This window comes from Pongo abelii, chromosome 18 (genome assembly GCF_028885655.2).
Source record: "Pongo abelii isolate AG06213 chromosome 18, NHGRI_mPonAbe1-v2.0_pri, whole genome shotgun sequence".
Taxonomy (NCBI): Eukaryota; Metazoa; Chordata; class Mammalia; order Primates; family Hominidae; genus Pongo; species Pongo abelii.
The window spans coordinates 74,852,922-74,875,733 of NC_072003.2; the positions used below are offsets into that span (position 1 = coordinate 74,852,922).

The 22,812-nt window shown below is 47.0% G+C and overlaps 2 protein-coding genes across 6 annotated transcripts in view; one reads left to right on the forward strand and one right to left on the reverse strand.

Annotated features, from left to right (window-relative positions):
* TMEM231 (transmembrane protein 231) overlaps nucleotides 1-548 on the reverse strand; it is a 63,456-nt gene extending 62,908 nt beyond the window's left edge. For 2 of the 4 annotated variants that reach the window (XM_054533049.2, XM_054533054.2), the window contains exons 1-2: nucleotides 348-486; nucleotides 81-250 (exon numbers count right to left, since the gene is read on the reverse strand). In XM_054533049.2, the coding sequence (XP_054389024.1) occupies nucleotides 81-250; nucleotides 348-486 (309 nt within the window). 4 annotated transcript variants of the gene reach the window in all.
* On the forward strand, nucleotides 62-22,138 carry GABARAPL2 (GABA type A receptor associated protein like 2). 2 transcript variants are annotated; one of them, XM_009250956.4, is made up of 5 exons: nucleotides 62-1,185; nucleotides 10,550-10,844; nucleotides 11,176-11,231; nucleotides 12,363-12,535; nucleotides 21,536-22,138. In XM_009250956.4, exons 2-5 carry the CDS (start codon nucleotides 10,811-10,813, stop codon nucleotides 21,624-21,626), a joined length of 354 nt encoding a protein of 117 aa, XP_009249231.1. In that variant the 5' UTR covers nucleotides 62-1,185; nucleotides 10,550-10,810; the 3' UTR covers nucleotides 21,627-22,138. The 2 variants fall into 2 exon arrangements, with proteins under 2 accessions (XP_009249231.1, XP_054390137.1); XM_054534162.1 differs by having other exon boundaries at nucleotides 625-1,185; nucleotides 10,100-10,844.
* The last annotated feature ends 674 nt before the right edge of the window (nucleotides 22,139-22,812 follow it).

A 22,812-nucleotide genomic window follows, 5' to 3' on the forward strand; every position in this document is an offset into this window, starting at 1 on the left:
GCTCTCCCCACTTCCTCATTCCAGTCCCCGTCCCCACCCCATCCCCGACTCTGCCCCAGGCCCAGGCGGGAACCACGCACCGAAACGAGCGGGACGCGCAGGCGATCCCCTTGCAGCCGGTTGAAGGCAGGGAACGTGCTCCAGGCGAGGAACCCGCCGCTTTCGGGTCCCAGCAGGGCCACGAGCAGCACCTGGTGTTGGAAGCGCACGGTCGGCTGCTCCTCGTAGCTGCTCCGCTTCAGCCAAAACCCTGAGTTAAAGAGGGCGGTAGGGAGGCGGTTAGGGAGGCCGGCCCTGGCCGAGCGCGCCCGGGGAGCCTCGTGGCACAGCGGCCGGGGCAGGCTCACCGTGGCTCCGGAAGGCCACCAGCAGCGGCGGGATGTACGTGAGCGCAGCGGCCAGCAGCAGGAACAGCGCGGCTTTGGAGCAGAGCCCCGCGCGGTAGCTGCGCTCGACCGGGTGAGAGAAGAGCTCATAGAGCGCCATGAGCACCACGCGCAGGCACGCCGCGAGCCGGGGGACCAAGTTTGGCTTCTCTTGGTTGCCATCGCCTCGGTCTCCACGGCAACCGACGGCTCCCAGAAAGGAGCCAATAGCAAGGCCGCACCGAAAGGAGCCAGTGGCGGGGGCGGGGTTAGCGGGCGTGGCGCCGCCGGGGACGGTCGGCCCAGCTTTTCGAGCTGTGTCCCTTTGCGTGAAGGCTGGGCGGCGATAGAACGTTTCCGTGGACCAGAGTCGTGGCTGTTGTCTGTGTTAACATTTGTGTAAAATAAGATGCCCATAAAAGTTGACTTGAACACTGAGGAGGAAAAATTAAATATTTAAATTTGAACTGACATGGACACAAACAATGGTCACCGAGTCCCGAAACAGGTTGTGGGAGACCCTTGAGGCGTTCATCCAGCGCTGTTTCGAGAAATCTCTATTTCAGTCTATTCCCATACGTTAGTTATTGAAAAACAACAATCGCAAAAACAAGTTGACCTTTTTGTGTTCCTTGAGCCCAGTCGCAAAGGGCCCTCGTGACTGGGCCTCCTGCCAGACAACACGTTACAAAAAGAGCTAGGGTCCCAGACCACGCCAAAAAGCTTCATGAGACCTCTCCTCGTCTGTGCCCTGACGAGTGGCCGGCTCTGGAGCCCAGGCCGTTGCTTCCCAGTCTGCAGGTGAATCCTCCATAGTCTGGTGAGTGTAAAAAAAAATATATATATATATATGTCTTTTTCCTTCTCCTCTTCCCATTGCAATTTGCTTATTATATCAATTTGCTTATTATATTAATTTGCTCATTATAATATCTGCATTGCCATTTACGTGGGATAAAGCTTGCTTACCCTTAAAGGTATTGTGTGTGTGCCTTTTCTTCTCCCCTAGCGCATCTCCCACACAGAACAAACACCTGCTTTTGTGTCATCTGTTAACCCCCAGTGTGGTTCCTACTGAAGTCCAGTCAGTCACAAGCCTGGCCGTGGTCCTGGACCTGGTCCTGGGCTGAGATCAAAGCCAGGTGCTTTTGCCCCCAGATTTTCTGTTGCTTCCACTATGTTCCGATGCAAGACAGACACGGAAACACAAATCCCCTGGCTCTTCCAGGGATAGAGTGGAATTACTACAAGCTCTGATGCACTTCGTTAACCCTGTGTTGGGTACAGCTCAGCCGCGAGTTTTACAGGAAGCTATGGTCCTCCCCAAAGATCATTGGCTTATTGCTTAATTGAATGCCTACACCCCCCACCGCCCCCAACCAATATTTTGAACATGGTAGGACTTTCTAAAAAAATCTATGGTCCACAGCCAATTTCTTCATCAAATGGCCCTGAATGGCTGGGCACGGTGGCTCACGCCTGTAATCCCAACACTTTGGGAGGCCAAGGTGGGCGGATCACCTGAGGTCTGGAGTTCAAGACCAGTCTGGCCAACATGGTGAACCCTCATCTCTACTAAAAATACAAAAATTAGCCAGGCATGGTGGCGGGCGCCTGTAATCCCAGCTACTCTGGAGGCTGAGGCAGGAGAATCGCTTGAACCCGGGAGGCGCAGATTACAGTGAGTGGAGATCACACATTGGACCCCAGCCTGGGTGACAGCGAGACTCCATCTCAAACAACAACAACAACAACAACAACAAAAAGGTCCTGAGTGGCTGAGCACAGTGGCTCATGCCTGTAGGTCCAGCTACTCAGGAGGCCTGGGTAGGAGGAAGGCTTGAGCCCAGGAGGCTGCAGTGAGCCATGAATGCACCACTGTGCTCCAGGCTGGCAGACAGAAGGAGACCTTGTCTCTAAAAAAATAAATACAAAATATTTAAATATAAGTAAATTTGTTAAAGGGTCAGTAAAGTGACATTTAAGCGGAAAGACATGATAAGCTTTGTGATTTGGAAAAGTCACTCTAATGACAGCATGTCAGTAGTGTAAACCAAAATGTATCTGAGACAAGTCTCAATCAGCTTAGAAATTTATTTTGCCAAGGTTAAGGACATGCCTGTGACACAGCCTCAGGAGGTCCTGATGACATACGCCCAAGGTGGACAGGCTATAACTTGAGTTTATACATTTAGGGAGACATAAGACATCAGTCAATACATGTAAGATGTACATTGGTTCAGTACTGAAAGATGAGACAACTGGAGGTGGGGTGGGGCTTCCACACCACAGAATTGGCAGATTCAAAGATTTTTCTAATTGGCAACTGGTTATTATCTAAAGACCTGGAATCAATAGAAAGGAATGTGTGGGTTTGTGGGCAGGGCACAGTGGCTCACGCCTGTAATCCCAACACTTTGGGAGGCCAAGGCAGGCAGATCACTTGAGGTCAGGAGTTCAAGACTAGCCTGGCCAACATGGTGAAACCCTGTCTCTACCAAAAATATATATTAAAAAAAAAACACATTAGCTGCATCTGGCTGTGTCCACCTGTAATCCCAGCTACTTGGGAGGCTGAGGCAGGAGAATTGCTTTAACCCGGGAGGCAGCAGCTGCAGTGAGCCAAGATCATGCCACTGCACTTCAGCCTGGGTGACAAAGTGAGACTCCATCTCAAAAAAAAAAAAACCAAAAACGAAAAAACAGTAAGGGGTTGTGGAGTCCAGTGTTTTATCATGCAAATGAAGCCTCCAGGCTTCAGAGAGAACAGATTGTAAATGTTTCTTATCAGACTTTAAGAGTCTGTTCTATTAATATCAGTCTTAAGATCTATGTGTTGATGTTAATACTGGTCAGCTGGGTCTGAATTCCAAAAAGAGGAGGGTATAATGAGTTATGTCTGACTCCCCACTTTCCATGATGGCCAGACTAGTTTTTCAGGTTAACTTTGGAATGCCCTTGGCTGAGACAAGGGTTCCATTCAGATGGTTGGGAGCTTAGAATTTTATTTTTGGTTTACAGTATACCAGGATATGGTCATTGAGTGAGGGGTGAGGAAAAACAGAAGTCAGGGAGACCAGTCAAGAGGCTGTTGAGGCTGGGTTAAGTGGCTCATCTTAGCACTTTTGTCAGAGGTGTTTGAACCAAAGCAACTCCATCTTGAATAGGGGCTGGGTAAAATAAGGTTGGGACCTACTGGGCTGTCTCCCCAGGAGGTTGGGCATTCTTAGTCACAGTATAAGCTAGAAGGATGGCACAAGATACAGGTCACAGAGACCCTGTGGATAAAACAGGATGCAGTTAAAAAGAAGCCAGCCAAGGCTGGGTGTGGTGGCTCATGCCTGAAACCCTGTCTCTACTAAAAATACAAAAATTAGCTGGGCATGGTGGCGGGCACCTGTAGTCTCAGCTACTCTGGAGGCTGAGGAGGGAGAATCAGTTGAACCCGGGAGGCGGAGGTTGTAGTGAGCCGAGATCATGCCATTGCACTCCAGCCTGGGTGATAAGAACGAAACTCTGTCTCAAAAAAAAAAAAAAAAAAAAAAAAAGAAAGAAAGAAAAAAGAAAAAAAGCCAGTCAAAAGCCACCAAAACCAAGATGGCCTTGAATGTGACCTCTGGTCGTCCTCACTGCTCATGATATGCTCATTGTAATGCATTGGCATGCTAAAAGATACTCCCACTGGTGCCATGACAGTTTACAAATGCCATGGCAATGTCCGGAAGTTACCCTATATAGTCTAAAAAGGGGAGGGACCCTCAGTTCTGGGGAAATCTCTGCCCCTTTCCTGGAAAAGTCATGAATAATCTACCCTTTGTTTAGCATATGGATCAAGAAATAACTATAAGTTTACTCAGTCGAGTAGCCCATACTGCTGCTCTGTCTATGGAGTAGCCATTCTTTTTACTATATGGACTTGCCCCAAATTCTTTCTTGCGTGAGAGCCAGGAACCCTCTCTTGGGGTCTGGATTGGGACCCCTTTCCAGTAACACTTTGGGATGCCAAGACAGGAGGATTGCTTGAGCTGAAGAGTTAGAGGTTGCAGTAAACTGTGACTGCACCACTGCACTCTAGCCTGGGTGACAGAGCGAGAGCGAGACTGTCTGAAGAAAGGAAAAAAAAAAAAAAAAAAAAAGCAAGCCCTGAAGGATCACATTGCAGTGTCAGGAGATGGCGTGAGGTTTGTGCTGGGTGGAGTCCAGTAGTTACTCCCACTACTTTGAAAGCAACCTCGAAGTGGCTTTTAGATGAAGAGAACAGCTGACATCCTAACATCACAGACTTAATAGAGAGGTCAAGACTGCCCATTTGGGAAAACCATCCTAGGGTCCTTATTACAGTCCAAGATGACAATGTCATCAGCCACAAAATGCTTTTGAAATATCAGGTTCAATACTGCTTGTTCTTGATTAAAAGCTTTTCTGGGGTGGCAATGTAGTTTGTTGTTGTTGTTGTTTTTATACAGGGTCTCCGTCTGTCTACCTCCTGGGCTCAAGTACTTGTCCTGCCTCAGCCTCCTGAATAGCTGAGGCCACTATGCCCGGCTAATTTTTAAAAAAATTTTTGGCTGAGGCAGGACAATCACTTGAACCTGGTAGGTAGAGGTTGCAGTGAGCTGAGATCGTCCACTGCACCCCAGCCTAGGCGATTCCATCTAAAAAAAATTTTTTTTTAAGTGACAAAGTCTTGCCATGTTGCCCAGGCTGGTCTCCAACTCCTGGGCTCAAGTATCCTTCTGCCTTGACGCCCCCAAAGTGCTGGGATTACAGGTGTGAGCCACTGTACCTGACCTCAACATAGTTTTTTGTTCATTTTTGTTTTTTTGGTAGAGATGGGATTTCGCCATGTTGCCCAGGCTAGCAGGTTGATCTCATACTCTGGGGCTTAAGAGATCCACCTGCCTCAGCCTCCTGAAGTGCTGGGACCACCATGCTCAGCCTCAACATAGTTCTTAAATACAGCAATTGTTAAGGTTAAATCTATGGTTTGATTCTGACATACTGTATCTATGCTTTAAGTGGATGACTTTCTTTTTTTTTTGAGACAGAGTTTCACTGTTGTTGCCCAGGCTGGAGTGCAATGGTGTGATCTCAGCTCACTGCAACCTCAGCCTCCCAGGTTCAAGAGATTCTCCTCTCTCAGCCTCCCGAGTAGCTTGGATTACAGGCACCTGCCACCACGCCCAGCTAACTTTTTGTATTTTTAGTAGAGATGGGGTTTCACCATGTTGGCCAGGCTGGTCTCAAACTCCTGACCTCATGATTCGCCCACCTTGGCCTCCCAAAGTACTGGGATTACAAACGTGAGCTACCGCGACCAGCCGACTTTCATTTATTTATATAACCACAGGGGTCTTCTAGAATAGATGGATCTAGGGTCGACTCCTGAGAGTCACTATCCTGTGAGGAAGGAAGTGTTTGCCTCCAAAGCTCCTTCTTTCAATGGAAGGAAACAGATACTGTACCAAAGTCACTCCTGAAACAGAAGGAGGTGACTACTAAGAATTTAGGTGTACGAAGTACTTCAGCCTTCCCTGAGATGCCATGAGCTTTGTAAAAGTATTTAGTAATAATGGATACTATTTACTCTTTGCTTCCATGGTTTGAGAAAGCTAGTTTTGTAGTTTTATTTCAATTCTTTAAGAGAAAGTATAGATTTAAAAATGCTAAAGATCTGTGTATATGTGTCATTTCCATACACCCATGACTGATAACTAACTTCTCAGTTTCCACTTCCACAATGTTCTTGTGTTTCATACAATTTATTTCTGAGGACAAAAAGAGTCATCCTCTTAAAACTGCACTTTTTTTTTTTTTTTTTTTTTTTTTTTTTAAGATGGAGTCTTGTTCTGTAGCCCAGGCTGGAGTGCAGTGGCGCGATCCTGGCTCACTGCAACCTCTGCCTCCCAGGTTCAAGCGATTCTCCTGCCTCAGCCTCCTGAGTAGCTGGGATTACAGGCGCTTGCCACCACGCCTGGCTATTTTTTTTTTTTTTTTTTTTTTGGTATTTTTAGTAGAGACGGGGTTTCCCCTATTGGTCAGGCTGGTCTTGAACTCCTGACCTCGTGATCCGCCTGCCTCGGCCTCCTAAAGTGCTGGGATTACAGGCATGAGCCACTGCACCTGGCCACATTTTTTTTTTTTTCTTGAGATGGAGTCTCACCCTGTCGCTCAGGCTGGAGTGCAGTGGCACTCTCTTGCCTCACTGCAACCTCCGCCTCCTGGGCTCAGGCGATTCTCGTGCCTGCAGCCTCCTGAGTAGCTGGGACCACAGGTGCATGCCACCATGCCAGGCTAATTTTTGTATTTTCAGTAAAGACGGGGTTTCACCATGTTGGCCAGTCTGGTCTAGAACTCCTGGCCTGAGGTGATCCACCTGCCTCGGCCTCCCAGAGTGCTGGGATTACAGGCATGAGCCACTGCACCCAGCCCCAAATTGCACATTTTAATCATGTTCTTCTCTCCTTTATAGGAGCTCTTATTCAGGGTCTCTTGAATTAGGTTAGAACTTCTGAATGTTTGCTTCAAAGCTTTCCAACATTTTATTTACTTATCTATACTGCTTTTCTGTTCCCTCTTCCAACCTCAGCCTTTGTTTTTATCTGGAAAGGAAAAGTGTACCCATTGAAAATATACCCTTCTCTCTACATCAGAAGATTCCCATTCTCTGTGAAGTCTTTCTTGCTAATTCTCGCCTGGCTTTGTGCTGGCCCCTATTGCCCTAGCAATGCCTCAGTATCCATGTTCACATACCTCTCCAATATTTGAAATTCATTCTCTGTGTTTTATAGATTTGTTAATGTGTGATTACATTGCATATATTCATTATCCTATTTCTCCTCCTGACTTACCTCCTCAACTAACCACCCCCTCGAGGAAGGTATCCAGTGTCCTTAGAACATTCCATAGCTAAATACAATGACCCAATGTGTAAAGAAGGTGGTACATATCATCAAGGTGGATGAAATAAGTCAATTAGAATGGTGAACTGGGAAAAGACACCAAGAAAGTAGGTAAGGATGGAAGACCAAAATGCATTGTACATCATTGAGACCATCAAAAGACATGTCTATGAATTGGTGTGCAGTGAAATTTTCCCCTAAGAAGTGTTCTCAGCTCTTTCACATGCACGACAATATAAATATATCTTGGACTAGGACGCAATGACCAGCTCTGTAAAGGGAAGCAGGGGTGTTGAGTCCCATTTCTAACTCCTCCACTGGTTCACTGACTAGGAGATGGTGAACAACCATCTTCATTCTTCAGTGTTTAATTCTATTTGTAAAATAGGTATTTTCTTTTTTTGAGATGGAGTTTCGCTTTTGTTGCCCAGGCTGGAGTGGAGTGGCGCGATCTCGGCTCACTGCAACCTCTGCCTCCCAAGTACAAGCAATTCTCCTGTCTCAGCCTCCCAAGTAGCTGAGATTACAGGCATGTGCCACCATACCTGGCTAATTGTTTTGTATTTAGCAGAGACGGGGTTTCAACACGTTAGTCAGGCTTGTCATGAACTCCTGACTTCAGGTGATCCACCTGCCTCAGCCTCCCAAAGTGCTGGGATTACAGGCGTATGCCACTGCACCCGGCCAGGTATTTTCATTTTTAAACTCACTGTCTACCTACTCTTACCCAGTTTAATAACTTGAAATATTTCTCTCTAAATTTGAGACTAATAGCACCATTCACCAACTCTACATCTTCACTTGGGTATGTCTCTTGGACATCTCATATTTAATATCTCAAAAACCAAACTCCTGTTTTTCACTCCCGAAGCCGGCTCCACCCTATTTCAGTAAATGGCAATTCCATCCTTCCAAAAACCTTGATTTTGATCTGTCCCTCATGCCTTACATCCAATCTATCAGCAAATGTTACCAGTTTTACCTTCAAAATATATCCAGAATACAACTGCTTCCCATCACCTCCGTAGACCCCACCTTGGCCTAAGCCAACATCATCTTTCACCAGGATTATCACAATAGCATCTCAACTATTTCCCTGCTTCCACCCTCAGCACCTACAGTCCACTAAGCTAGCCTTTTGAAAAGGAAAGGCAGATTGTGTTACATCTCTGCTTAAACCCCTACCCTGACTTCTCATCTCATTCTAAATAAAATCCAAAGCTCTTTGCATGGAATTCAAAGCTCAACACAGTTTTGTTCTAGATCTCTTTGAATTTGTCTCATAACACACTCTCCTCTCTCATTTATTCAGCTCCAGCCACAGCTCCTAGAATATGGCAGCCACTTTATCTAATTAGCATTCCATCCCACCACACTCTCTAGTCACCTGCTTTATTTTTCTAAACAGCACCTATCATTACCTAACATATTTATTTTTTGTCTTGTCCCACTAGAATATGTCAGGGGGACAAGAATATCTCATGCTACCACCGATGAGAATAGGGGTGTCATCTGTCTTCTTCACTGTTTTTCCACAGCACCTAGCACAGAGCTCTTGTATGTAACAATAATTTCTAAGTAGGAAATTCAAAGGATTTTTTCCACTTCATTGAAAACAAACAGATGCAGTGGCTCACACCTGTAATCCTAGCACTTTGGGAGGCCGAGGCGGGCAAATCACTTACTTGAGGTGAGAAGTTCAAGACCAGCCTGGCCAACATGGCAAAACTCCATCTCTACCAAAAATACAAAAATTAGCTGGGTGTGGTGGTGCGTCCCTGTAGTCCCAGCTACTTGGGAGGCTGAGGCAGCAGAATCGCTTGAACCCAGGAGGCAGACTGCAGTAAGCCAAGATTGTGCCACTGAACTCCAGCCTGGGTGACAGAGAAAGACCCTGTCTCCAAAAAACGAAAACAAAAACAAAAACAAAGAAACAAACAAAAAACCTATTCTAGTTGCTCAGACACACAGTCTTAAAATAACAAAAATACTTTTAGAATGAAGCTAGATTCCACAGCATCGATCAGGAATTTCCAGTGTAGGAAATGATGAACTACCACATTCAAACATACAGGCTTTACAGGTGCATCAGAATCACAAGCACGTGGCAGGGTTCATGTGCCCAATTAAGTGAATATTCCTGCTGCATGTTCAGCAGCTTATAAACAGATGGTGACCCAGACCAGACTGCCTTGATGACTCTGCTTGGAAAAAAGGCATTACATCACTGATTGGAGAACCTCAAAGCATATGTCCGGGCAGGTGACATACACACAGCGCAGGCTGTGATTGCTAAACCACTCCCACAGCCAAATAAGGAAACCCATCTCATGACCAGCTCTCAGGGGAATTCTCCGAGTCTGACAGTCACCTCTAACTCCTCTGCCAGTTAAGATTAAGGGGTCTGTGATCAGTGATGTTACACTCCTCAAATGTGCATTTTTTTTTTTTTGAGGCGGAGTCTTGCTTCTGTTGCCCAGGCTGGAGTGCAGTGGTGTGATCTCGGCTCACTGCAACCTACACCTCCCTGGTTCAAACGATTCTCCTGCCTCAGCCTCCCGAGGAGCTGGGACTACAGCGCCCACTACCATGCCTGGCTAATTTTTGTATTTTTAGTAGAGACGGGGTTTCATCATGTTGGCCAGGCTGGTCTTCAACTCCTGACCTCAGGTGATCCACCCGCGTCGGCCTCCCAAAGTGTTGGGATTACAGGCGTGAGCCACCGCACCCCGCCTCAAATGTGCATTTGTGATACCTTTTCGTAAATGTTTATTCAAATATTTATTCACGAATAAAGGAAGAAAACGGGATTTGTTTAAATTCAATTTCTAGGTCCAAGACAACCTATTACAGCTGTCCCTAATACGGACCTCCGGGTTGTCCTCAGTGCCGCTTCCAACAGTGTCCTCAAACACCCACCCCTCCCATACTGAGCCCCCAACCTGTCACCACTCCAAGCAATACTCCCCAAACTGTCAACGCCCTAAACAGCTCCCTTGTTATCGCCAAGCACTAGAAACCCCTCCTTATGTCATTCTTACCCCTAAAGACCGTTCTTGTCACCAATTCCCCAGACTTCCCCTACGAACTGCTCTAAGAGCCAACTATCAGCCACACCCCCACGCAGCCCTCAGTAAGAGCCCTACACTATCAGCCAGACGTTTCCCGCCACCAACGCTCCCGAGACCCCACTCCTGTCACCAGTTCCCCGAACATTCCTGCGAGCAATGTCGCAGATATTGCTCACAGACGTCCCCATAACCAACTTCATCGCCTCCGCAGCCTAGGAGCCCCCAAAGGGGTCCTCCGCGGCCCCGCCCCTTTACGTGCGGCCCCGCCCCTTGGCGCGGCGTCCTGACAAATGGCGCCGGAAGCCCCGCCCCCGACCGGTTGCTAGGCTCCGACAGCCGGAAGTCCCGCCTGCCGTGTAGTCGCTGCCGTCGCTGCCGCTGCCGCTGCCGCTGCCGCCGTCGTTGTTGTTGTGCTCGGTGCGCTGAGCTCCGCGGCTCCGCGAGCCGGTTCCTTCCCCTTCCCGCCGCCGCCATGAAGTGGATGTTCAAGGAGGACCACTCGCTGGGTAAGCACTTGGCCGTCGGCCCGGCTGCTGGGGGCCGGGGCGGCGGGTGGGCCCCCTCCCCCACTCGGGCGGCCCTGGGCCGAGTGGAGCGGGGCGGATGCCCTGCTCCGGGCTGGAGTCGCCCAGGCCCTGATGCCTCGGGCAGCGGCCCCCTGACCCCATGTCACCCTCCGCGGGCCCTGCTGGGAGCTAGTAGGGGACAGGACCGCGGCCGCGGGGACGCCGGAACCAGGCCCTGGGTTGTACGCAGGGCGCAGGAGGAGGAGGGCCGGGGGCCGGGAACCGACCGGTGGGCAGGAGCGGCCGTCAGCCCCGTTTGTTTCTCCCACAGAACACAGATGCGTGGAGTCCGCGAAGATTCGAGCGAAATATCCCGACAGGGTTCCGGTGAGTGGACTCTCCGCCCCCTCACCTCACTGTCATCTCTGTCGTCTGGGACCCGTGATAGGCCCCAGGCCATTCAACAGTTGACAAGTTGAGGTTCCAGTCCCAGTTACAGTAGCTGACGGGCCAGACCGGGATGAGGCCGCCCAGGGCCGGGGCGTGAGGGGCTCGGGCTGGTGCTGTTCAGGGTGCCTCAGTGCTGAATCTCCCGATCTAGGCCAGCGAGCCGTCTGCAGCCTCGGGGCTCCCTGGCCAATTATGTAAGGAACGATGTTCTAGGACAGGGCAACAGGTCACTGCCACTTTTGGGAACGGTGGTGGAGGGAGACTGTCACTTTGGTCTTGGAAGTGGTACTTGAGTCTCAGGACGTTCATCTTTTACTTTGAGTCTCCATCTTTACCTAACTTCTAGCTCCGTTATCTCACCTTGACCCTGTCATCCTTGCCTGACCAAAATAATGTGAAAAGCCGCTGAAAACCCCTTCTGCCATGTTTTCTTCTTAGTCAATAATAAATATGATGTTATATTTCTTCCATGGTTGGAGAGATAGTTTTGTAATCCTTATTAATTTTTAATGGACATTAAGGCCTGTTATTGTAGCTCTTTGCTTGTGAATAATTTGTTTGGGGGAAGGAGTAGGAGGGACGGATTTGAAACTTGTTCAGAGAGGAGCAACAGGCCAAATGAACAACTTGGTTCTTGGCTGGCTGAAATTCCAGGCATTCCCATTAGTCCATCCATTCTTGTCTCCTGTGTTCCTTGGGAACACAGTAGTGTTTCCTGTAGTGTGAAGGTGGATCCATTCTGGGGTCCTGGAGTAACGGGCCATGGATGAAACCCTCCCCAGATATTCTTAGGTCAGCCCAGATAAAATGTGGAAAAGCTTAGTGGTAAGAGCTGCATTTCTCTTACATAATTGACCACAGAAAAGCACTTACTGTTTCCCTATAACACATTTATATCAATTCTTAACCTCCAGAGCGTGTGGTTTATTAAGCCAAAGACATATTTTCTCTTGCTATGCAGTTCCCCACCCACCTCCTTGCCCACACTCTGTTCATCAGCTCCTCAGCCATGTGAGGCCAGAGCCTCGCTTTAGGAAACACAGTCCTGACCTCTCTTTACTTTCCCAGGTGATTGTGGAAAAGGTCTCAGGCTCTCAGATTGTTGACATTGACAAACGGAAGTACTTGGTTCCATCTGATATCACTGTGGCTCAGTTCATGTGGATCATCAGGAAAAGGATCCAGCTTCCTTCTGAAAAGGCGATCTTCCTGTTTGTGGATAAGACAGTCCCACAGTCCAGGTGAGAGGTGTTTACTAGATGGGCCCTCTGGTATTAGACATCTGGTTGGCTGCTTACGGAACTCCAAAACTTTGGAAGTCTGAAAACTCTTAGGGGTCCTGACTAGAAATCTGGATTTTGTGCTCCCTGACATCAGGGGCTCCAGGAAAATAACGGCTGCAATACATAAAGAGTGCATTTTGGATTCAGAAAATAGAACAAGGCCTGGACTTTTAAAAAAATGATGAAACTCAGCCTAAGATCTCCAAGAATCTTTTAAAACAGTTGAGAACTTATTTAGTCTTAAGCTATAGGTGGAACTGAGGCCTGAAATGAGGTTTTCTTCCCTGAAGGCAGTCCTGGCATGCTCCTCCACTGGGAGCCTGTGGGCCCTGCTGAGGCTCACTCAGTTAATCATCCAGTTTGCTTGCTCCCCAACTTGGTCAACTCTTTGACATTGTAAGAGTCTATAGCTGCGTGATCCTCAAGTCTGACAAAATGACTGCGGCACAGTAAAGGGCTCTGAAGTCTCTTTACTTATACCTCCCTGGGTAGCACTTGCTTTGACTGTCAGACTATTGTGCTGCCTGGAAGCAATCTTTGGGACTGTAACTTGTGGCCTGAATGTAGGCAGAGGCATTAGAATTCCCCTTTTCTGTGTGTTTGACAGCCCAGCTTTAGTCCCCTGTGGAAAAAGGAAAATGGATGGGCTCCGTCTAACTTCCTGGTCAGTCCTTTCCCATTACTGAGTGGGTAGTTGTAGGCCCTGATCCAGATTCTGGCCCCCACCTCTCCCCTGAGTGTGAGTTCCTGGCCACATCTTATCTTCGTGACCCAATCTAGGTTTCATTTATCACTCCCAGAAGTAATACTTCTAAAAGTGAAGGCTCTCAGAAGCCCTGGGAACTAGCCCAATGTTGTCCAAATAGGTTCCTGTTGAAAATCCTTGAAGACTCCAGAAGAGGCCTGTGCCAAATTCCAGACCTTATTTCTGTTAAAGGTGGAAAGCTCTGGCTATTTTTTGGTCTGATTTCCTCTTTCCCAGTGTCCTCCACCTCTACTTCCTGGTGTCTGATAGAAAGGCATGGGAGAAATGGAAGCTCCTTCCCTAAGGCCAGTGTTCAACCTGAGGAGACACCCCAGGGCCTGCCCACTGGACGCCATTGGTCTGCCACAGCTGTAGCTCTGGAAGCTGTGGTGTTGCTTGAGGAGATGTTGTCACCCATGGGGCTCTTCTAACCTTCCTTCCCAGGCCTCTGGGCTGTGTCTTCACCAGGGGAGGAAGCCTTGGGCATCTGCAGTTACCCTGGGCTTTCCTTAACGTGTTTGGGGAGGTAATCTTCTTTCATAACATCTGCAACTTCTACAGAGCCTTGGTGACCCTGTGTTTCATACTTCCCGGAGGTGTTGGCTTAGTGGGAGAAAGTAAGTGACTAGGACCTATGGCATTGAGTTTATTTTCCTCAATTCTGATTCTCTGGTTCTTCTCAAAGGAAATGAAGCAGGCTTCTGGAGACTTTAAGATTACTCAGATGGCTCCACAGTAATCTAGCAATTAAAATGGCTACAGGTCTTATCAACTTCCCCTCCCCCGTTATCCCTGAGATAGAAATAGAATTGGAAATGAAAAATGATTTTTCAGGGCAGCAGAGACTGCTTCAAGCCATTTCTCTAAGTCCCATTTGCCTTTCCAGTGTGGTGAGAATCAACCCTAAAGCAGATTACACTGGTAACTCAAGTCAGGATTTTAGGGCCGAGTAACCAGAAATCCAGGTCCTGACCCTTCAGGATTTAGAGTCACCAGCTAGGGCCCTTTTGCCCAGGCTGTCAGCGTTTTGGCCCCAGTTAATGACTTATCACCCTACACTTAATGCAACTGTTTATTTTGGGGTTTTATTCTCAGAAATAATTTTTTTTTGAGACAGAGTCTCACTCTGTTGCCCAGGTTGCAGTGCAGTGGTGCAATCTGAGCTCACTGCACCCTCTGCCTCCTAGGCTCAAGTGATCCTCCCACCTCAGCCTCCCTAATAACTGGGACGGGACCACAGGTGCATGTCACCACACCGGGCCAAAAATATAAATTTGTTTCTAAACATAAGAGGCGTGTGACATCATTGGGCTTTATGCAATATATAAATCACCCATAAACATAAACAAAAAGTGCTACAGGGTCCTTCCTAAAGCTGGCTGTGATTCAGCTTCACCATCTCTTCCCCAAGACAATTTAGCAGCCTCTTCCTCAGGTCTTTTCAGCTTCCTTAGGGGAGCATGGAGCCTCCCTTAACCTTCATGCAGTGCTTGCTGGCTTCAAAGAGTGGCTGGGGAAATTAGAGAAGGGACGAATTCAGGCCTGCAGGAGCCCTCCCTCTCTGGTGACTGACTGGTCTGCATGAAGATCAATTATGTCTGAGGCTGAAGGGGAGTGAGTTCTCAGTTATTTCTGCCTTGGAGTGGAAAACAGGCGGTCACTATGTAAAGTGTCATGATTTTTATTTAGAGTAGTTTAGTATTAAATATTGATTCTATAAATAGAGACAGAGGCAAGTCCCTAAGTTTTACTTCCTAAATTCTAAGTTCTTGTTTCATTTAAAAAAGAGGGAATCACAATGGCCTTTTCCCATTTAGCACTGGAAAGTTGAATTCTCTGCCTAGGTGCCTGCATCAAGAATCAGGCCAAAAACGGAATGGGGAACCATGCCTTTGTTCAGACAGAACTTCAGAAAAAACATCAGTGTACAAGTTTGCTAGTCATGACGTTAGAGGGGAACTCAGACCTGCCAGTGAATGGTCTTTGGTCTTTGTTTGTTTAGAACATAGATAAGAGTCTTGTTAATCCCCTGTTTAAAATAGAAACAGGAGTATATCATTAAATAAAATATCTCTAAGATATTATTTTTTATTGTTGTTGAGACAAGGTCTTGCTCTGTGTCACCCTGGCTGGAGTGCAGTGGCACAGTCATAGCTCACTGCAGCCTTGAACTCCTGGGCTTTAGCAGTCCTCCCACCTCACCAGGTTGGTCTCAAACTCCTGGCTACAGGTGATCCTCCTGCCTTGGCCTCCCAGAGTGCTGGGATTATGGGTGTTACCCACCATGCCTGTCCAGATATTATAATTGACATTGGGAAACCTGTGCTGTTTAAGAATATGGTGTTTATTTACTTCTGGATGTTAAAGAGATCTTCAGTAAAAGGAAGTTGTGATGTTTTGGAAATGAAAAGTGATTTTCAGGGCAATAGAGACTGCTTCAAGACCATTTTCTCTCCAAGTCGAATTTGCCTTTCCATTCTGCTGAGAATCCACCCTAAAGCAGATTATACCAGTAACCCAAGTCAGGATTTTAGCACAGAGTAACCAGAAATCCAAGTCCTGACCCTTCAGGCCCAATTAATGACTTCTCACCCCACACTTATTCATCCTTTATTTAGAAATGTGCTTAAAGCACTTTGATCATTTCTGGGTAAATACCTCTTTAAGGACAGGACTTTTTTTTTTTTTGGAGACGGAGTTTCGCTCATGTCGCCCAGGCTAGAGTGCCCAGGCAGTGGCGCGATCTCGGCTCACTGCATCCTCTGCCTCCCAGCTTCAAGCGATTCTCCTGCCTCTGCCCCCGAGTAGCTGGGATTACAGGCGACTGCCACCACGCCCGGCTACTTTTTTTGTATTTTTAGTAGAGACGGGGTTTTACCATGTTGGCCAGGCTGGTCTCTAACTCCTGACCTCAGGTGATTCGCCGACCTTGGCCTCCCAAAGTGCTGGGATTACAGGCATGAGCCACTGCTGCCGGCCTAGTTGTTCCTTTTTATCAGATAAATATGTTCTGTCCTAGGTCGTGTGTGGTGGCGGAGGAGGAGGTTGTGGTGAGCCAAGATCGCGCCACTGCACTCGAGCCTGGGCGACATGAGTGAAACTGTCTCAAAACAAAAAAAGGAACAACAACCAGTGGTCAATCTTTTTATTTTAGAATCTTGGGGAGCATCAGGGCCTTATTAACTTTCACTGTGAAGCCAGTGCCTCTCCAGGATTGACAGTAGTGGTCACTGCCCTTCCACCTCCCGCCACCCATCCTGCCCTGCTGGAGAAGAGATAATCCAAGGTCCAGTGGAAGCACCTGGGCTCCAAAGCAGATGGGTGGCCAGCTGTGCTCATCAGCCCAGCCAATTCATGAGTCAGTGTAGACCCCACAGCCTCCATGACCTGCCCTTGGTTGGGGCGAACGTAGGTTCTCTAGGGATTGGGCATCCACACAGTTCTAGGTCAGCCTCTCCCAATGCATAGTGCTGTTGAGTAGCATAAACTGATGTCTGTCTTGAGTCACATGGCCATTCCTGGATGTAGGTCTTGCTGCAACTTCCCTTTTTTTATTGCACAGTTTCTCCACTGGAGAAGTGGTTTTACCTGGATCTATGTCATTCAGTGGAGGGGTTGGGGAGAGGGCTTTAGGGGGCAGTTTAAGTTCATTTTCACATAGTACTTCAGGGTCCCTCTTCACCTTAGATTAGCTCCATGGCTTGAATCTACCACTGGCTTTACCCATTTCTCAGATGAATGCATGTGGTACTTGATGCCACAGGGTGTGCATTCGTGTTAGGGACTGGAGGCCATCTTCAGGTGTTCTCTACAGCCACCTCCCAGCAACTTAGGCAGCAAGCCTTGGAGCTGCAGTGCTGCTTGTGAGTTGTCAGGGCATCCAGCAAGCCTGTGCAGCTTAGCTGGATAGATGCATTAGAGCTGCCTCTGTGCTTCAGGATCCTCAGGCATCCTAGCAGTGGCCTGCTCAGTGCTGTGTATAGCTCAGGCCTCCAAATTCTGAGGGGGAAGTTTATCTTCTCAGAGGTTTATGGAATGTGTCCCAAACTGAGACACCAGCCTTCTGCTAATAGACTCTGCTAGCAAGGGTCACATTTTGTCTCCCTGCACTTCCATTTGAATATCCATTTAATGGAACTTTAAAAAAATGAGTTAATTTTTTTAAGTCTGTTTGTGGCCCAGCTCATTTTGGCTGCAGGCCAAGTTACTCTGACTCTGCATGTATGCAGTCCGATCCCGTAAGTGCTGTTTTCAAATCAGTCTTGCTTCATGGCACCCAGTGAAGCCTCAAAATTAGGTGCATGTTCAGCATTGAGCATTGTCAGTTACCAAGTTCCTTGCCCAAGAGGTATCCTGACTATAAGGACACAGTGCTACTGCCAACTAAGTTTCCACATGAGGTTGTGTGTCAGAAAAGGAGAAATGTTGGATTCTTAAGTTCTTACGCACTAAGGCATCTAGCTGTCAAATTACAAGATCTGAAGGAGAGAGCCCTAAGACCTTGCTACTCAGCATGTGATGCAGAGACTGGCAGCAGTCGCCTTACCTGGGAGCTTGATGTTCCGACGGTTGGTACCAACATTTGTATGAGAAACACTGTTCTAAGGAAGATCTCTGTAGAAGGTACAAGGACTCTAATGTTAGGTCATCAGAGCAGATCTAGCTGTCTAGTCACTTGGAGGCAGCAAAGCTTGGTGGTCTCCTAGTTTTGTGACCTGGAGTGAATTTAGAATCTCTGTGCCTCAGTTTTCTTATCTAGGAACTATGGATTATGGTACTATCTACCTCATGAGATTGTTTTGAGGATAAAGAGTTAATACATGTAATGTATAAGCAGTGCTTGGCACATATGTGTTGCCATTATAGTTAGGATTTTTACTATCAGCTTCTGTAGCTACTAGGGCACTGCTTAAACAAATTAATGAACCCAAGTTTTACTTAAAAGACAATGGAATCTAAAGCCAGAAAGGAATGAAAGCAACATGATTGTGGGCCTCCTATCCTGCCAAGAGTCAGGGCTCAGAGTCTCACGACCTGCCTTCAACAGTAGCGGTCCAGTGGTCATTGTTCACCATGGATAGCATACACAGGCTGGGGGGTGGGCTGCTGGTGTTTATGAAGCTCCTCAAATGTTTCTAATGTAGCAGCGGGATTTAGAATCATTGTACTAGGGCTTCTAACTTGCTAGGAAAAGAGCAGAACTTAGTCTGTTTGGAACCAAACTTGACAGAGGCACTATGGGGCGACTCTGAATTGCACACAATGTCTGCTACTGCATCTAAACCCATCTGGTAGTGGCAGCGGGGAGATGTTATGACAGTTGTCATCAAGATCACCCTGGACACTTGGACAAATGGGGTAAAGAGTTGTGGCAGTAGCTGTAGTTGTTTTCCCATTAGCCTCATTCTGAGGAGTTTCAGAGAAAAATGGGGTTACTCTCTGGGCATTCTCAACCACCAGGGTAAAAATCTTGGGAGACTCAGCTACATGTTCAAGCCCTTCTGCTAGTTTCTGGCTTGTCATTTCACTTCCTGGCTTGTCATTCTACTTCCTAATCACATAGCTTTTAAAGATGACCCTCCCTTCTCCCCCCCAACAAAAGGTCAGGCATTTCTCTTCGCAACCTGGCTGCATATGGAATCATTTTTGGCATTTAAAAATATACTGATGAGGCTGGACGCGGTGGCTGACGCCTGTAATCCAGCACTTTGGGAGGTGGAGGTGGGTGGATCACCTGAGGTCAGGAGTTCAAGACCAGCCTGGCCAACATGGTGAAATCCCACCTCTACTAAAAATAAAAACAAAAACAAAAAAAAATTAGCCAGGCATGGTGGCATGCACCTGTAATCCCAGCTACTTGGGAGGCTAAGACATGAGACTTGTTTGAGCCGGAAGGTGGAGGTTGCAGTGAACCGAGATCCTGCTACTGTACTCCAGCCCAAGCGACAGAGCAAGACTCTGTCTTAACAAAACAAAACAAAACAAAACATAGTGATGATTTCATTGGTCTGGGGTAGGGCTTGGGCACAGAGATGTTTTTAAAGCTCTCTTTAAAGTAAGATTCGGATGTGCAGCCAAGGCTGAGACCCACAGCTGCAGGCGTTGTTCCTCCCTCTACCCACTGCCCCCTAAGTCTTGTTCTGGGGCAGTGCTGTCAGTAGAAATGGACGCAAGCCACATATGTAATTTAAGAATTTTCTAGTAGCCACATTAAAAAAATAAAAACAGTTGAAATTAATTTTTTTTTTTTGAGACAGAGTTTTGCTCTTGTTGCCCAGGCTGCAGTACAATGGCACGATCTTGGCTCACTGCAACCTCCACCTCCCAGGTTAAAGCGATTCTCCGGCCTCAGCCTCCCAAGTAGCTGGGATGACAGGTGTGCGCTACCATGCCCGGATACTTTTTTTGACAGAGTCTCACTCTGTTGCCCAGGCTGGAGTGCAGTGGCGCGATCTCAGCTCACTGCAAGCTCCGCCTGCCGGGTTCACGCCATTCTCCTGCCTCAGCCTCCTGAATAGCTGGGACCACAGGCGCCTGCCACCACGCCCAGCTAATTTTTTGTATTTTTAGTAGAGACGGGGTTTCACCGTGTTAGCCAGGATGGTCTTGATCTCCTGACCTCGTGATCCACCCGCCTTGGCCTCCCAAACTGCTGGGATTACAGGTATGAGCCACCGCCCCCGGCCTACTTTTGTATTTTTAGTAGAGACAGGGTTTCACTATGTTGGTCAGGCTGGTCTCGAACTCCCGACCTCAGGTGATCCACTTAATATATTTTATTTGACCCAGTGTATCTATAATTTTATCATTTCAACATGTAATCAAAATTGAGCTATTTTGCTGCATTTTCATACTAAGTCTGAAGCCTTGTTTATGTTTTACACTGCACATCCCAATTCACATGAGCCACACTTTCAAGTGCTGAATGTAGCTAGTGGCTACTGTGTTGTAGCAGTGATACAGGACATTTCAGTCATAGCAGAAATTTATATTGAACAGTTCTGTTCCAGGGAGTCCTCATTTTACAAATTCCAGGCTAAGAGATCCTCACAGGGAGCACCGTTTTTATTGTACAAGATGCTGATGACAGGTTGTTTCATATTCAAAATCAGACCTCCCCCACATTGTTACTTAATAATTCTCATCTACCCACACAGCCATCTGAGCTAAGCTTGCAAATGGGGCAGGAAGAATAGGAAAAAAACTCAAAACCTCTCCCTTCATAAATGTGGTATTTGTCCGTGTTTACATGGAGGTTCCACTCAGCCCTTGAGGAGCAAAGCTGCAAGTGGGGCAGTCATTGTTTCCTCAGGTTGAGGCCTTGGACTCCTTATCTTCCCCACTGGCTCTTGGTTTATGAGTTCCCCTTTTAAGGATCTATTGTGACTGACCTATCTGGGCTAGCGACCTCAGATGTCTCAGACTGAGCATCTTACCACTGTTTCTGGTTGATCCCTACACTCATGGTCTTAACACATTTGCACTTCCTCTCATCTCAGAGAGTACAGTCATGGGGCAGAGCTTGCATAGGGATCCAGGTGTTACTAGTCTTACTCTGGAGGTGGTCCAACTCAGTTTCATGGCACAGAACTAGATTAGGTCTCCACTGTGCAGTCTGTTTTACTGCTTAGGGAAAGCCAGCTTTCCTACCCACACACGTTTAGTTTGAAGAGTATCTATTTTTGGAGGTTCTTTGGGAGGTTGGGCAGGCTTCTTTGGATCCCAGATACATTTAGAGCTTTTTTCATTAAGTGTGAGGAAAATAACTTCTTTTTGATGATGTTGATACAGATCTCTGGGGGCACAGGGGTTTAGCTGGGGAGATTCCATGAGAACGAACCCAAACTACTCTTCTTTGCTAGGGTCCTTTACCCACACAGAGGTGAGCCTTTCAGGTTCTTCATTTTGCTTAGTTTCTTCTCTTGTCCTTGGCATTTAAGAGGCATCCATGTGTTAGCCAGCCAGAGCCCCCTGAAGGAGCTGGCTGCTTTAAAGGATTTACTTGGGAGGATGTCAAATGGCTTTGCCTTCTGCAGACTTCATTTATTTTAATCTTTTTATGGCTCTTTTCTCTTGCTTTAAAACAGGATTATAAGCACATAGCAGGTACTGACACCTGAAGTCTTTTACTAAATTCCTATCCTCAGGCCATCCTTTTTCTCCTGAAACCTGGACTCCGATTTTCAATGACATTTTTGTTTTTCTCTTTCAAGCCTAACTATGGGACAGCTTTACGAGAAGGAAAAAGATGAAGATGGATTCTTGTATGTGGCCTACAGCGGAGAGAACACTTTTGGCTTCTGAGGGCCATTGCTGGGCTAGGTGCACCGTAACTGCTTGTGTATCTTGTAAATAGCCAGCCATTTTCAGTTATTATACCAGAACCTCTTCACATAGACCTATTAGTGCATTTGTAACTGGATTTATTTCTTAATATATTGGAAGGTTTTCTTTCCTTAGACTAGTAAATTATCATACAGAGTTTTATTTTGAGTTTTTCTTTTTGTGCATTGTCCTCATGGCTGTATTCTCCAGGAAACTTGTCCTTCTGGAAATCATATTGAATGATATTTCTATATCGAAGTGAGGTAGGTGCAGTATTAAAGTGAAAGGGAAGGTGATGCATTTATTCTGGGTTATGCTTGAAGTGTTAGATGGCTAAGTATTAAAATTATCCAAATTAAATCCTTAGCAGTCAGAACACTTGCTTCACTAGAATATGCCAACTGCCAATCATGTTGGACTGAACTAATTTGTTCCTCTTTCTGAAACTATTAAGGTAAATAATTAACAATAAAAATTCTCTTATAAAGGCATTGTACTGTGGCCATGTCCTTTATTCACCCGTATTTGGATGGGCCAGAGAAGTGGCTCCTACATCTGCCAGCCCAGGAAGAGGGCTTGTGGAGGTCATGGCCGCACGTCCTGGGACCGGAAGCCATGGCCAGGGTCATGAGGAGAGACATTGTTTTGAATAACTAATATGTTCACATGTTTGAGATATTGGGACAATATAAAAAGGTATACACTGAGAAGGCTTGCTCCCGTCAGCCTCCTAACCACCTCTGCCCTTTATGGGAAATTACTTTTACTGGCTTCTTGTTTCTTTTCAATATTTTAAAAGTAAATAGGATAATTTAAAGGACAGTATAATGGCATAGTAAAAAGGATGATCAAATATGAATACATATCCTTATTTTCTTTTTCTTTTTCTTTTTTTTTTTTTTTGAGACCGGAGTTTTGCTCTTGTCACCCAGGCTGGAGTGCAATGGTGCAATCTCAGCTCACTGCAACCTCCGCCTCCCGGGTTCAAGCGATTCTCCTGCCTTGCCTCCTGAATAGCTGGGATTAGAGGCATGTGTCACCACGCCCAACTAATTTTGTATTTTCAGTAGAGATGAGGTCTTACCATGTTGGCCAGGCTCGTCTCAAACTCCTGACCTCAGGTGATCCACCCACCTCAGCCTCCCAAAGTGCTGGGATTACAGGC